Below are 13,033 nucleotides of genomic sequence, written 5' to 3' on the forward strand. Positions count from 1 at the left end.
GTGAATTCTTATCGGACAATTTGAGATGGAATACATGGAATTATTTTTAAAAACAATATTTTATCAAACTAACTTGATTGCTTTGATTTCTATAAAAATTATAAGAACCGAAATATCATTTTGATTCGAAATTTTTTTTTGGGACCAAAATGCTATTTCAGTCCGAGCTATTTTCATAGATTTCGATAAAAAAAAATGATGATAAAACTTGTAAAAACATCTCAGATCGAAATGACATTTCAGTTCGAAAAAAAAAAATTCAGACCGAAATGGAATTTCGGTTATTATGATTTATGTAAAAACCAAAGCAATCAAATTAGTTTGGTAAAATATTATTTTTTATTTATGATTTTTTTAAAAAAAATTTCGAATACACGGACCTTATAATAATATTCATGTGAATTCTTATCGGACGGTCTGGATCTAAACAGATATTCTCAGACTTGATATGAAATATCTCCTGCAGCCGTAGAGGTAGAGCCCTGAATCCTGATGCCAATCAGCTACTGTTACGTGGCTATTCCCTTCCCAATCAATGGCGCGCTCTCTTTTGTTTAGCACTTGCGTATCCTCCCAGGTACCTGACTTTAAAAAAAATAAAACGGACGGTCCAGATTTAATATCAGCCAGTGCATTTTCGGGATGATGGAGGAAGCCGTATTCTTTGTGCTTTGAGATTCGTGTAAAGTTAAAAATTCCAATACTGAGCCGTTCGATTTAATTGCACTCAGTCAGCTTACCTGAGAGGATATGAATTCGATAAGCACTCGGGTCCTGCACTCTGAATTCGTTTCCCCTGAGATATCTCAAACTTTGCGTGACTTTATGGAAAATCTCAACCGTTTAAATGCGCCCTGCACGAATCTCAAAGCACACATAATACTGACCCCGACAACACCCCCGAATAGAAACCGGACACGTCATTCATGCAAAAGTTGAGATATCTCAGAGAATACGCATTCCTCAACTCTTCACTCCAAAATCTTTTACCTACCTAATCACATTCTCAATTTCCCATCCATTTTCGTGGCCTAAAATCCTTCCAAAAATGGCCACAGCCACCTCATCCTCTCTCCTCCTCCATCCTTCCTCCCTCTCCCGCCGCGCCTCTGTCTCCACCTCTAGCCTTCCCAGTCGAAGACAATCTCTCCTCCTCCTCCTCTCCCTCCCCGCTCCGTTTCTCGCTGTCACCGCTCCCTCCAGAGCAGCCGACATAGGGTTTTTTGGGATAAGGAAGCGTGATCTGGTGAAGCTCGAGCAGGAGGTGGAGGAAGTCGTGAAGGAAGGGGAAGAGGCGGTGCAGAAAGAGCTTACGACGGCTGAGAAGGAGATCGAATCGGCCGCTGCAGCTGTTGCGGCTGAAGCCGGGGGTGCTGGAGCGGGGTTACAGATAGCCGGTGATTTGGTGCAAGCCGGTGCAGTCGCCGGAGCAGAGGCGGTCGGTGTTTTGGTTGGATTGTCAGTAGTTAATGGAATTCTTCGCACCGAGACGCAGAAATAATAATAGATGCACTTGGCTTTGTATTTAATTTTTTTGTCACTTGATGTTTTGATGTGTTTATGAGCTAGCTTCTCATAGATGGCTATTATAATTAATTAATCATATTTTCTCTCAGAAAATGATATCAGTTACAATGAAACTACACAACAAATATGAGCTTCTTTTCCATGTCTCTGTTTTTTTTTCTTTCTATTTATTGGATATTAACTTGTATAAATTCTTTCTGATTACCGCATAGTGGCTTCGTTAAATGCCATGAATTTTCAAACTAATTTGAGAATTTAAATAAGTTGGATTGAAGTTTTGAACTTCTGAGCATCTTTAAATAATAATATTTTTCTTTTTGAATTTTGTATGAATTTCGGCATGACTTATAATTATATAATTTTAATTATACGTGTCTTTAATAATTTAAATAAATAAATAAAAATTAAAAAGAACGTAATCAATTGTAGAGGAGCCCATCAATTGCAACAACGAATAACTTGTTCAATAATAAAAATAATCCTATAAGAACTTGCAAGGAATGTATTTTTTTTTTCAGTTTATTTTTCTTATCCGTTAATCTAAATGAACTAATCTAGAAAAAAAAAAATGAATTGAAAAAACAATATGTAATCTAGAAGGACTTATTATATATTCCTTGGTTATATACTTCTGTGCAATAGAAAAAAAAAAACAGAAAAAAAAACGGACCGGACCGGACTGCCCTACCTGGACCGCCTACCCGGACCGCCCTGCCCCTCAAGGGTACAACGGGCATGGCACGGTTTTTGAAAAAAATACCCGAGATACCCGTGCCCGTACCTGGATATGCCCGCCCTGCCCCTGCCCAAGATTAATACACTAATGCTAGGCAAAGATAGTGTGACTCGAAAGCAAACTGATTCTATGCCTAATTGCAAAAATAAATTTAATTAATTTCTAAAATGCCCGCTTCTTGCGTTAATATCAATTATATATGAGACAAGCTGTCAATTTTGTTTATAATAAGTCCTTTAGAAGATCAGCTTGAAAAATTTACCATGTCCTACTTTGTTAATTATATAATGGTTAGAGGTGATAGACCAACACGTACAGCTATCATTATCGTCAATAATATAACAATATATTTTATCATAGATGAATTCATTTGTTTAATTCAAATTATTTCACATCAAATCCACTGTGATCTTTGAGAACTTTCAAATTTGGGCTTAATTCAAATTTGATCAAGAAGTTATGGCATCACTATTTCAAGTATGGACATGGTAGTAATCAGAAAGATTTGTGAAAGAACATATGAACAGCTTTAATTTTAATATAATATTGTTAAGTAGGTGAAAACATCAACTAAAAATATGAGTCTGAATATTAACTTGTATAAATTCTTTTTTGATTGCCGCATAGTGGCTTCGTTTAAATGCCATGAATTTTCAAACTAATTTTAGAATTTGAATAAGTTGGATTTAAGTTTTGAATTTCTGAGCATATTTAAATAATAATATTTTTTTAATCTTGTATAAATTTCGGCATGACTTATAATTATGTAATTTTCATTATATGTGTCTTTAATAATTAAATTAATTAATTAATTAAAAAATTAAAAAGCAAGTAATCAATTGTAGAGGAGCCCTTCAATTGCAACAACGAATAACTTGTTCAATAATAAAAATAATCCTACAAGAACTTGCAAGGAATGTATTTTTTTTTTCAGTTTATTTTTCTCATCCATCCGTTAATCTAAATGAACTAATCTGATTTGGATATAGGAAAAAAAAAATTTCATATTAAATTTCAATCAAGATTAGTAAGACGTCTCTTCATATTAAAATAATGAGAAATGTGGAAAGTATAAAGAAAGAGGCATAAACGGTATATATTGAGAGAGGTGAAAGAGGAACTTATATAATTATTCATATCTATACAAATCATAAGTTTATTTTTTTCATAATAAGTTAAATGATATATTCGCTAATGCACATATTCCTCAAAAATATAAGTTAAAGAGAAACTAATGCACATAATATAAGTTATAGAGAAACTAATTAAGAGAATCATTTTCTAGAAACTAATTAATGCACATATATATTCCTCAAAAATATAAAATTTTAAATATGAATTACATACATTTAGTTCTGATGCAAGCAGGGACTGATTCAGGATTTTCGTCAGGGAAGAGCAAAAAAAAAATATCGAATCGGATTTAAATATATAATCGGTTTTAAATCCATAACTAATTAGGTACTCGATAAAAAAACAATGCTTTGACTTGTAATTTATTATGCTTTAACTTATAATTTTAATTACCAATCATAATAAGTTCGTTTGATTCTAACTCGGCTCATTATGAGTGAGTTCAAACTTGACTCAACTTAATTAGTAGTAGCTCGTCCCAACAAAGATATTTTTTTTTTCTCATTATTTCTTTATTCTTTTTTATGCCCACTATGAGAGATTGTTGCAAAATGAAAAATTATTTTCTGATTCTTTATCTATACACGACTTATATTATAAAATTGACGAAATCTTTGATCTATACACTGTTCACAGCACAAACAAACTAGCTCGATTTGATATTAAATTGACGAAATCGCCGAATCTGATTTTCGTAGAGCGGAAATGAAGAAAATCCTGTGTTTTTTTTGCTAGAATATTGGAATAGCATAGAATCAAGTATTGCCATGTCTATTTCCTTGTTTATTTGGATCCATATCCTCCCAGGTACCTGACGTAACACAATTAAAATAGACGGCCCAGATTTAATTTCAGCCGGTGAATGCCGTTGGGGGACAGTATTTTGTGCTTTGAGATTCGTGCCAAATTAAAAATTCAAATTTCAGACCGTCCGATTCAATTGTACTCAGTCAGGTAACCTGAGGGGATGTGAATTCCTTTGCAGAAGAAACAAATAAGAGAAACTTCGAGATTTGATTGGAGGATAAGAGATCGGGCCCACAAATCCGAATTTAAGGCCTAGAAATGGAGATCATCTCCTCTCGTAATGGCGACTCTCCGCTTCTCTCCGTTTTTCTCCATTTCCTCTTCTCCTGTTTCACTTCTCCGTCCCTCTCTCTCCTCTTCCCGCCAATTCTCCCCTTTCCTATCTCTCCACCTTCACAGATCGCTTTCCATTTCTCGATCTCGCTTTCTCTCGTTCGCTCTCGCTGAATCCGACTCCACTAAATCGCTTGATGACCAGTCCAGTCTTCTCCTCCTCCAAGAGCTATCCGTAAGTTCTCTCTTTTTCTTTTTCGAAAAAAAATATATTTACACTTCATATATCTTGTTCTTGTTGAATTCCAGGATAGTTTGAAGCTTCCGCCTGATTTCCTCTCTTCACTCCCCAAAGATCTCCGTATTGATGTAAGCTCATTCTTTTCAGAATTATTTTTCCTCCATTTGATTTTCGTTTTCTGACAAGGTGTATATATTTTGTTGATTCTAATATGTACTGAAGCTTAATGATGCGGCATTTGATCTATCAAATGGACCTGTGATGGATGAGGTTAGATTTGATTCTGCACTTCTTTCTTTTTCAGATATCTGATTCAATAGTACAAAATTATGTTAGGTCAATTTGCTAAGACATAAGAAGGTTACTTGAAATATATAATCATGATGGAAATTGATGAGATGCTTATCAACTTAGTTTCATGAAATTTACAATTGTCTATCAACTTAGCTTCTTTTCCCCTCTTCTAAAATTGCTAGGATTTTAATTTTGACATTTAGCAGTACAGTTAACTAATAAATTAGGTGAGCAATCGCTTGTTGTGGCAGGAATATACTTTCAAAAATTAATACCACGTCCAGTAAAATTTAGTTAATGAATTCTTTTTAGAGAAATGAGAACTACATAATGTTGTCTTTAGTTTAAATTCAATTTTATAGAAATGCTTGTAATGATTATTGAGACATACATTTCTTTTTTAAAACAAATCCTTTGATTTCCTGTTACAGTGTGGTGAAGAACTGGGAGAAATGTTGCTAAATCTGTCTCGTGCTTGGGAATGTGGCGACACAGCAAGTTCTAATAGTATTGCAGCGAAGCTTCCATCTATAGAGAGCTCCTTAAAAGGAAGAGCCAAATCAGGCAAGATATAATTTATAGTTCTCAATTGTTTACCCGTATTTCCTCATTTCTGCAATTTGTAATTTTTCTTCTTTTTTTATACTTAGTTTAGCACTCGGCAAGCGCTTGGTTTCTGCTGGGCGAAGATTTCAGGCGATGGGGCAATATGGTAAAGGAGAGGTTCAAAGGGTAGGGTTAATTTGGGATTTAATACTGACATAGATATTTTGTTTATATCTGTTATGTAAAGATGGATTCACTTTATAAATGTTGAAGAAGAAGACCAAAGAATCGGTTGAAGAGTGGCTCCCCATCGTTGAGGATGCCATTCCACTTAGTCAGTTCATGCCTCTATCCATGGTAGTGCACCACCCTCCTGCTGAGGGCTCCGAGGCCACTTGATGGCAGATGAAGAAAGACTCACCATTTTGCTCTACTTATCTAGTTTACCCTAGCCCTATCATGAGGGGCTTAGTTTTAGCTAATCTGAATTATTTTTGGACTTTAGCTCTAGTTTTATTATGGTTGCTGTATGAACTATTTGCTGTTTTTGTGGCTTGCTAATATCTACTCTTAGTTGAGGTGTTCCCTGTTTGGAGGGCACACTACGACTAATTTTGTAATTATCCAATTTTAGTAATATGAAATGGGCTTCTGCCTCTTTTTAAAAAAAAAAAAAAAAAAAAGGATTCACTTTATAATAAACAAGGATTAAATGGCTGGTATGGATAGATACTGGTATCTTACAGTCTGTCTTGACCATAATCTAGTATGTCTGGTATGGTACAGGTATTGTTTGGTTACATTAATCTGCCCGACCACAAAGAATTTACTCGTGATATCAATAATCCCAATTCAATTTAAAAAAATGCCAACAACAAAAAAATAGTACTTCAAAATAATGGCCTTTAGCATCTTCATCAATATGTAACAGTACTATCCCTTACCTCAAGACCAAATTGCCTGAGAGTTCTTTGGTAATTGCATTTTTATCTTGGTATCTTTGTTAGTTGTGTGATTATTTAAATAAACATAATATCTTACGAAAAAGGGATTAATGTTGGTATGTTTATCTCAGATAGCTAATTCAATGATTAAGACTGGAAATGAGTTTTCTAGAACTCCAGTACTTGACACGGATAAAGAACCTGACAAGACAAGCAGGAAATTCAAGGTGGTTATGTTTTTCCTTTTTTATAATTGTTTTATTTATGCGTAGTTGGATTAAGAGAAATGGAAAATTGAGTATGAAGTGATGTTCTCTTATGATTGTTTTATTTCAGTTTGGAGAATTCGAGTTTGAAGTGACCCCAGAGAAAGCAAACATTGGTGCTGCAGTTGGTTTGCTTTTTGGGTAAGAAAATTTGGTTTTCTGGTATCTTAACTTCAGGGATGTTCTCTTATGCGTGATTCAATCTTTTGATCAACCAAGCTGACCAGAATCATTGGTTTAGAATAACTTAGCTAATCTTTCATTAAATAATTGCATCATGACAAGTTAAGTATGATATTTCTTTACTGCGCCTAATGATATAAAACTTGTGAAGTAATCAACAAGTAAATAAAAAATTCATATGAAATAGTTGAAACTGTTTGGTGATTTATGATCTCATCTGATTAGGGCTTTGTCGTGGGCACTAACACAAGGAGTACAAAGCACACCAGAAAGCTCGCTACAATATGCGAATGACAATGCTCTGATGCTAGCAAAGGTATATAAAATAAAATTTCAATCTTTTTCCATTTTTCTCAATAAAAGTTGAAATTTCCTGTCTAACTGAACTCATTGCATGAACTTGGTGTAGTCTTTAAGGGGAACACTTCTTGTGCTGTGTTACTCATCAACTATCCTATCTGTAGTTACTTCAATAGGACTTCTCTTGCTAGGAAGGCAACTGAGCTCAGAAAGTAAACCTGAGTAGAGATATATTTTATTGTTTGTAAAGGTTATGTTTTGAGGCATGATCACTGTATCTATGCTTGTACAAAATATGTCATAAATGGAAGTTGATATCATATGGGATGATTAATATCTGGTGGTAGGGGGACAAGGGATTCGTATCCTCCGAGGTATTGTAGAGGATTACCCTCACTTTACAGATTAAACGGTTTAAGATTAAATCTCAGCCGATTTGAGATTCGGGTTAGCATAGGAGGCAGTATTTTTGAACTTTGGGATCTGTGCCAAGTTAAAAAGAACGGTACAGATCTACTTATTGCAAAAGATTCCCTTATCAGGTTTTGGAGAGGATGTGAATTCGGAGGACAAGTATCCTTTCCAAAAGATTCTCCACACTTTGGTTTGAGATTAAGTTCTATCCGCTTTGAGATTCGGGCTAGCACAAGGGACAATATTATTGGGCTTTGAGATTCATGCCAAGTTAAAAAGAACAGTCCAGATCCATTAATTATAAAAGATTCCCTATTATGGTACCGGGAGGATCTGATTTCGTGGTAGGGGCACACTTTAAAATTTCGGAAATTGAAGGTTATGTTTGGAATTTCTTTTTTTTTCTTGAGGATATAAATACAAATTTCGGTCGGCATGTCATCGACCGCACAAAATTTTAGGCTGCATATCGTCGGCCGAAGGAGAAAAATTAAGAGAAAAAGAAAAAAATGCCACCTTGCAGAAGAAACAAATAAGAGAAATTTCGAGATTTGAACAGGGGATAGAGATCGGGCCCACAAATCCGATATTAAGGCCCAGAAATGGAGATCATTTCCTCTGGCAATGGCGACTCTCCGCTTCTCTCCGCTTTCCTCCATTTCCTCTTCTCCTCGCTCACCTCTCTGCCCCTACCTCTCCTCTTCCCGCCAATTTTCCCCTTTCGTATGTCTCAACCTTCACAGATCGATTTCCATTTCTCGAACTCGCTTTCTCTCATTCGCTCTCGCTGAATCAGACTCCACTAAATCGCTTGAGGACCAGTCCACTCTACTTCTCCTCCAAGAGCTATCCGTAAGCTCTCTCTTTTTTCTTTTTTTGAAAAAAAATATATACTCTACATATATATTAGCCACTTCAATTTATCTTGTTCTTGTTGAATTTCAGGGTAGTTTGAAGCTTCCGCCTGATTTCCTCTCCTCACTCCCCAAAGATCTCCGTCTTGATGTAAGCTCATTCTTTTCAAATTTAGTTTTACTTCATTTGATTTATGTTTCCTGACAAGGTATATCTTTTTTGTTGATTTTAATATGTACTGAAGCTTAATGATGCGGCATTTGATCTATCAAATGGACCTGTGGTGGATGAGGTTTAGTGCTTCGCCTCTCTCTTTTCCAGATATATGATTTGATAGAACAAAATTATGTTAGTTTAATTAGCTAAGAAATAAGGTTACTTGAAACATACTATCATGATGGAAATTGATGAAATGCTTATCAACTTAATTTCATGAAATTACCATTGGTTATGGACTTAGCTTTTTTTCCCCTCTTCTAAAATTGCTAGGACCATTTTTGTCCCTATAATAATTAAATGTGGTAAGGGTTATTTAACCATTAATATAATATACTAAGGTCAACTACCAGGACTGAGGTGATTTTGACATTTAACAGTAGAGTTAACTACTAAATTAGGTGACAAAGCCTTATTATAGTCTAAATATATCTCCAAAAATTAATAGCACATATAGTAAAACTTAGTTAATGAAACCTTTTAGAAAAAACGATAACCACATAATGTTGTCTTAAATTTAAATTAAACTTTATAGAAACATAATAATATTTTAGAAAATATTGAGAAATACATTTTTTTTTTATGAAAACAAATCCTTTCATTTCGTGTAACAGTGTGGTGAAGATGTGGGAGAAATGTTGCTAAATCTGTCTCGGGCTTGGGAACGTGGTGACACAGCAACTTCTAATAGTATTGTAGAGAAGTTTCCATCTTTTGAGAGCTCCTTGAAAGGAAGAGCAAAATCAGGCAAACAATAATTCATAGTTCTCAATTGTTTACCAGATTTCCCATTTCTGCAATATTTAATTATCCTTTTTTTTTTATACTTAGTATAGCACTTGGCAGGCGCTTGGTATCTGCTGGCCGAAGATTTCTGGCAATAGGTCAATATGGTAAAGGAGAGGTTCAAAGGGTATGGTTAATTGGGAATTTAATATTAACATAATGTTTTGTTTAAATTTCTGTTTTGTAAAGATGGACCCACTTTATAATAGACATGGAATAAATGGCTGGTATGAATAGATACTGGTATCTTACAGTCTTACTTGACCAAAACCGAGTATGACTGGCATGGTACAGGTATTTTTGATTACTTAATCTACCCAACGACAAACAACTTATTATATTAATAATTCCAAATCAATTATAAAAACAATGCTGACAACAAAAGAGCACTCCAAAATATTGGCCTTTAGCATTTGCATCAATGTGTAACAGCACTGTCCCTTACCTCAAGACCAAATTGCTTTAGAGTTCTTTGGAAATTGCAATTTTAGCCCTGTATCTTTGTTAATCGTATGATTATTTAAACATAACATCTTATGTTTACTTCAGATAGCTAATTCAATGATTAAGACTGGAAAAGAGCTTTCTAAAACTCAAGTACTTGACACGGATGAAGAGCCTGAAAAGACAAGAAGGAAGTTGAATGTGCTCATCTTTTTCCCTTTTTAATTTTTTTTTTACGCTTAGTTGGATTCAGAGAAATGGAAAATTGACAAGAGGGTCACAAAATTTTAATTATTTAATTCAGTTTGGAGTGATGGAGTTTGAAATGACCCCAGAGAAAGCAAACATTGGCGCTGCAGTTGGTTTGTTTTTTGGGTAAGTTACCTTAACATCTGCTCTAAGCACATTTTTTTTTTCTTATTCTAGCCAGTACGAGGTCTAGAAAATGTGGTATTTCTGGTATCTTTACTTCAGGGATGTTCTTTTATGCAGGATTCAATCTTTAGGTCAACCAAGCTGACCATAATCATTGGTTTAGAATAAGTTGCCAAATCTTTCATTAAAATTTGCAATTTAAATAAGATATTTCTTTACTATGCCTAATGATATAAAACTTGTTAGTCAATCAACAAGTAAATAAAGAGTTTAGAGTGAGGCTATGGTACTGTGCATAGTGCACTTTGGTCCGTACTATGGATGCATATCTCCATTTTGAAAATCTAAACAATCGATCCGAACTGCTCAACATGATCTTCATTTGAAAATGTTCTTGGAGGCCAAATTTTACATTTTTTTAGCATTTTTTACAATTTTTTTAGATAGGTAGAAAATTACTACTTTCGGTGGTCCAGAATCTTTAGATCAAGTGATTTTGGACCTATTTGAAAAATAGTAAAGAACTTCTAAAAATGAAAAATTTGGCCTCCAAGAACATTTTCATACTGAGATCATGATGAATGGTTCGAATCAACTATTGGAATTTTGAAAATAAAGATATAGATTTATAGTACGGAGCAAAGTACGCTATGCATAGTACAATAGCCTCACTGAAGAGTTAATATCAAATAGTTGAAATTGTTTGGTAATTGGTATAAATATGCATCACCCATCATTAAGGTTATTTACAGTGATTTATGAACTTGTCTGATTAGGGTTTTGTCATGGGCACTAACACAAGGAGTACAAAGCTCACCAGAAAGCACACTAGAATCTGCAAAGGTAGATAAAATAAAATTTCAATCTTTTTCCATTTTTCTCTATAAAACTTGAACTTTCATGTCTAACCGAACTCATTGCATGAGCTTGGTGTAGTCTTTAAGGGGAACACTTCTTCTGCTGTGTTACTCGGCAACTATCCTATCTGCAGTTTCTTCAATAGGACTTCTCTTGCTAGGAAGGCGGCTAAGCTCAGAGAATAAATCTGAGTAGAGATATTTTTATTGTTTGTAAGGTTGTGTTTTGAGGCATGACCACTGTATCTATGCTTGTACAAAATATGTTTTTCTAAATGGAAGTTGATATTATACTGGGATGATTAATCTCTGGTGATAATTATATAAAACCTGTTTATAATTGGACCATAAAACTGAAAGCTTGTTAATTCATTACAAATGAAACAGTGGTGGCTTCTGTGATTTTTTGCTTGCTTTCTACAGTAATCATGAAAGAATCAATTATATCTCTTGTTAGTTGTTGCAATTGCCTAAGAAGGTCAAACGATATCAAATTTGTTGAATTTCATCCGAAACGTCTAAACATCACAATTGACTACTTGCTAGACAAATCACTGAAGGTGGTAAAGAAATAATAAATGAAGAAATTTAAAAAAAAAAAGCATCTCAGAGCATCTACATTTTTGAAACTCTTGGAGTTTCTAATCTGATGTGGCAGTTTTTAAATCAGTTTCAAGAATGCAGATGAGTTTCTTATTTAGCAACTTTGTTTCAAAGTTTCTTAATAAGAAATCGTTTATAAATTTTGACGTGGCTAAATAATTTACTGAAATTCTTTTTTCCTGTAATTTTTTTTGCTGATGTGGCAATTAAGAAACTCTAATTTTAGTTTCAGGGATGTGGGGGTTTAGAAACTTTCAGAGACAAAATTTCTAAAAATTATACTTATATAAGTTATACGAGGACGAGGGATCCAATTACATCTTTTTTGGTAACACCGAATTACACTCTCCGTTTACAAAGCCACAAAGCTCCATTAAATTTTTATACCCATCTTAATAAATAGTAAAAAAATTCAAAAAAATGTAAAATTTGATCTGCAAGCACATTTTAATATATCTATCATGTAGAATGGTTTGAATCGGCTGTTTAGATTTAAAAAATGTAAAATATAATCCGGTGTCATAAAAAAAAGATGTAATTAGATCCCTATATTTATTGACTCACAGTTAGGAGTTAGCCATGGAGCTAAGCTGCTGGTGTATACAAAGGATGAAAAACAGTGGAAAAAACAAAGGAAAGAGCGATGCAAACCTTTCTCATCACTTTGAGGCCAAATTACTTACTCTCGCTTGCGTGGAGAATTATTGAAGGAGACAACTAAAAAGGATCTTTTACTAATTATGGCCAGATTTTGTGTCCTTCCAAAGGAATGTTGTTATTTGCATCAGCTCTGATCTGTAGTTTTACTAAAGCTTCCATGTTGAAAAATTTGAGTTAGGGTATTTTCCAATAAATTTTGTCATGGTGCTTTCTAATATTATAGGCATTGTTTTTTTTTTCTTTTAATAATATAATCAGCACTGTTATAGTCAGTCTTTAGTTATAATGAAAGGAAAGCGCAATGGGATTAATTGCATGATTAACTCATAAAGATTTAAGAACACACTACTTAGTTCTTAAATGGGGGTACATTTAGTTTAGCGTAAGTTTTACCTTAGTTTAATCTGTTTAATAAAATACTAATGAGCATCATATTTTGCCAAATTATTGAAAATCCAATTTTGAATTAAAATGTCTGAATCAAAGTATTGTTTTAACTTTTAAGCCACAGGTGATATAAAGATAAAACATATCTAAAATTATAAAATTTAGAATTTATTTTATACATATTA

The 13,033-nt window shown here is 33.9% G+C and overlaps 2 protein-coding genes and 1 long non-coding RNA gene across 3 annotated transcripts; all 3 read left to right on the forward strand.

Annotated features, from left to right (window-relative positions):
• Positions 1 to 963: 963 nt before the first annotated feature.
• On the forward strand, positions 964 to 7,571 carry LOC144547769 (uncharacterized). The gene is made up of 10 exons (XM_078296464.1): positions 964 to 1,498; positions 4,461 to 4,712; positions 4,787 to 4,846; positions 4,941 to 4,988; positions 5,444 to 5,576; positions 5,668 to 5,744; positions 6,634 to 6,729; positions 6,839 to 6,909; positions 7,177 to 7,267; positions 7,361 to 7,571. The coding sequence occupies exons 1-10, from the start codon at positions 1,049 to 1,051 to the stop codon at positions 7,475 to 7,477; spliced, it is 1,395 nt and encodes a 464-aa protein (XP_078152590.1). The 5' UTR covers positions 964 to 1,048; the 3' UTR covers positions 7,478 to 7,571.
• Positions 7,572 to 8,013: 442 nt separating this feature from the next.
• LOC144547997 (uncharacterized) lies at positions 8,014 to 11,527 on the forward strand. Its single transcript, XM_078296685.1, has 9 exons — positions 8,014 to 8,517; positions 8,611 to 8,670; positions 8,765 to 8,812; positions 9,351 to 9,483; positions 9,573 to 9,649; positions 10,072 to 10,167; positions 10,271 to 10,341; positions 11,118 to 11,184; positions 11,278 to 11,527. The coding sequence occupies exons 1-9, from the start codon at positions 8,290 to 8,292 to the stop codon at positions 11,392 to 11,394; spliced, it is 897 nt and encodes a 298-aa protein (XP_078152811.1). The 5' UTR covers positions 8,014 to 8,289; the 3' UTR covers positions 11,395 to 11,527.
• On the forward strand, positions 10,531 to 10,847 carry LOC144547998 (uncharacterized). Its single transcript, XR_013509199.1, has 2 exons — positions 10,531 to 10,653; positions 10,789 to 10,847. It is a non-coding gene; the product is annotated as an uncharacterized LOC144547998 (long non-coding RNA).
• Positions 11,528 to 13,033: the final 1,506 nt, after the last annotated feature.

The sequence above is a fragment of the Carex rostrata genome, chromosome 32, assembly GCF_964058835.1.
Source record: "Carex rostrata chromosome 32, lpCarRost1.2, whole genome shotgun sequence".
Taxonomy (NCBI): Eukaryota; Viridiplantae; Streptophyta; class Magnoliopsida; order Poales; family Cyperaceae; genus Carex; species Carex rostrata.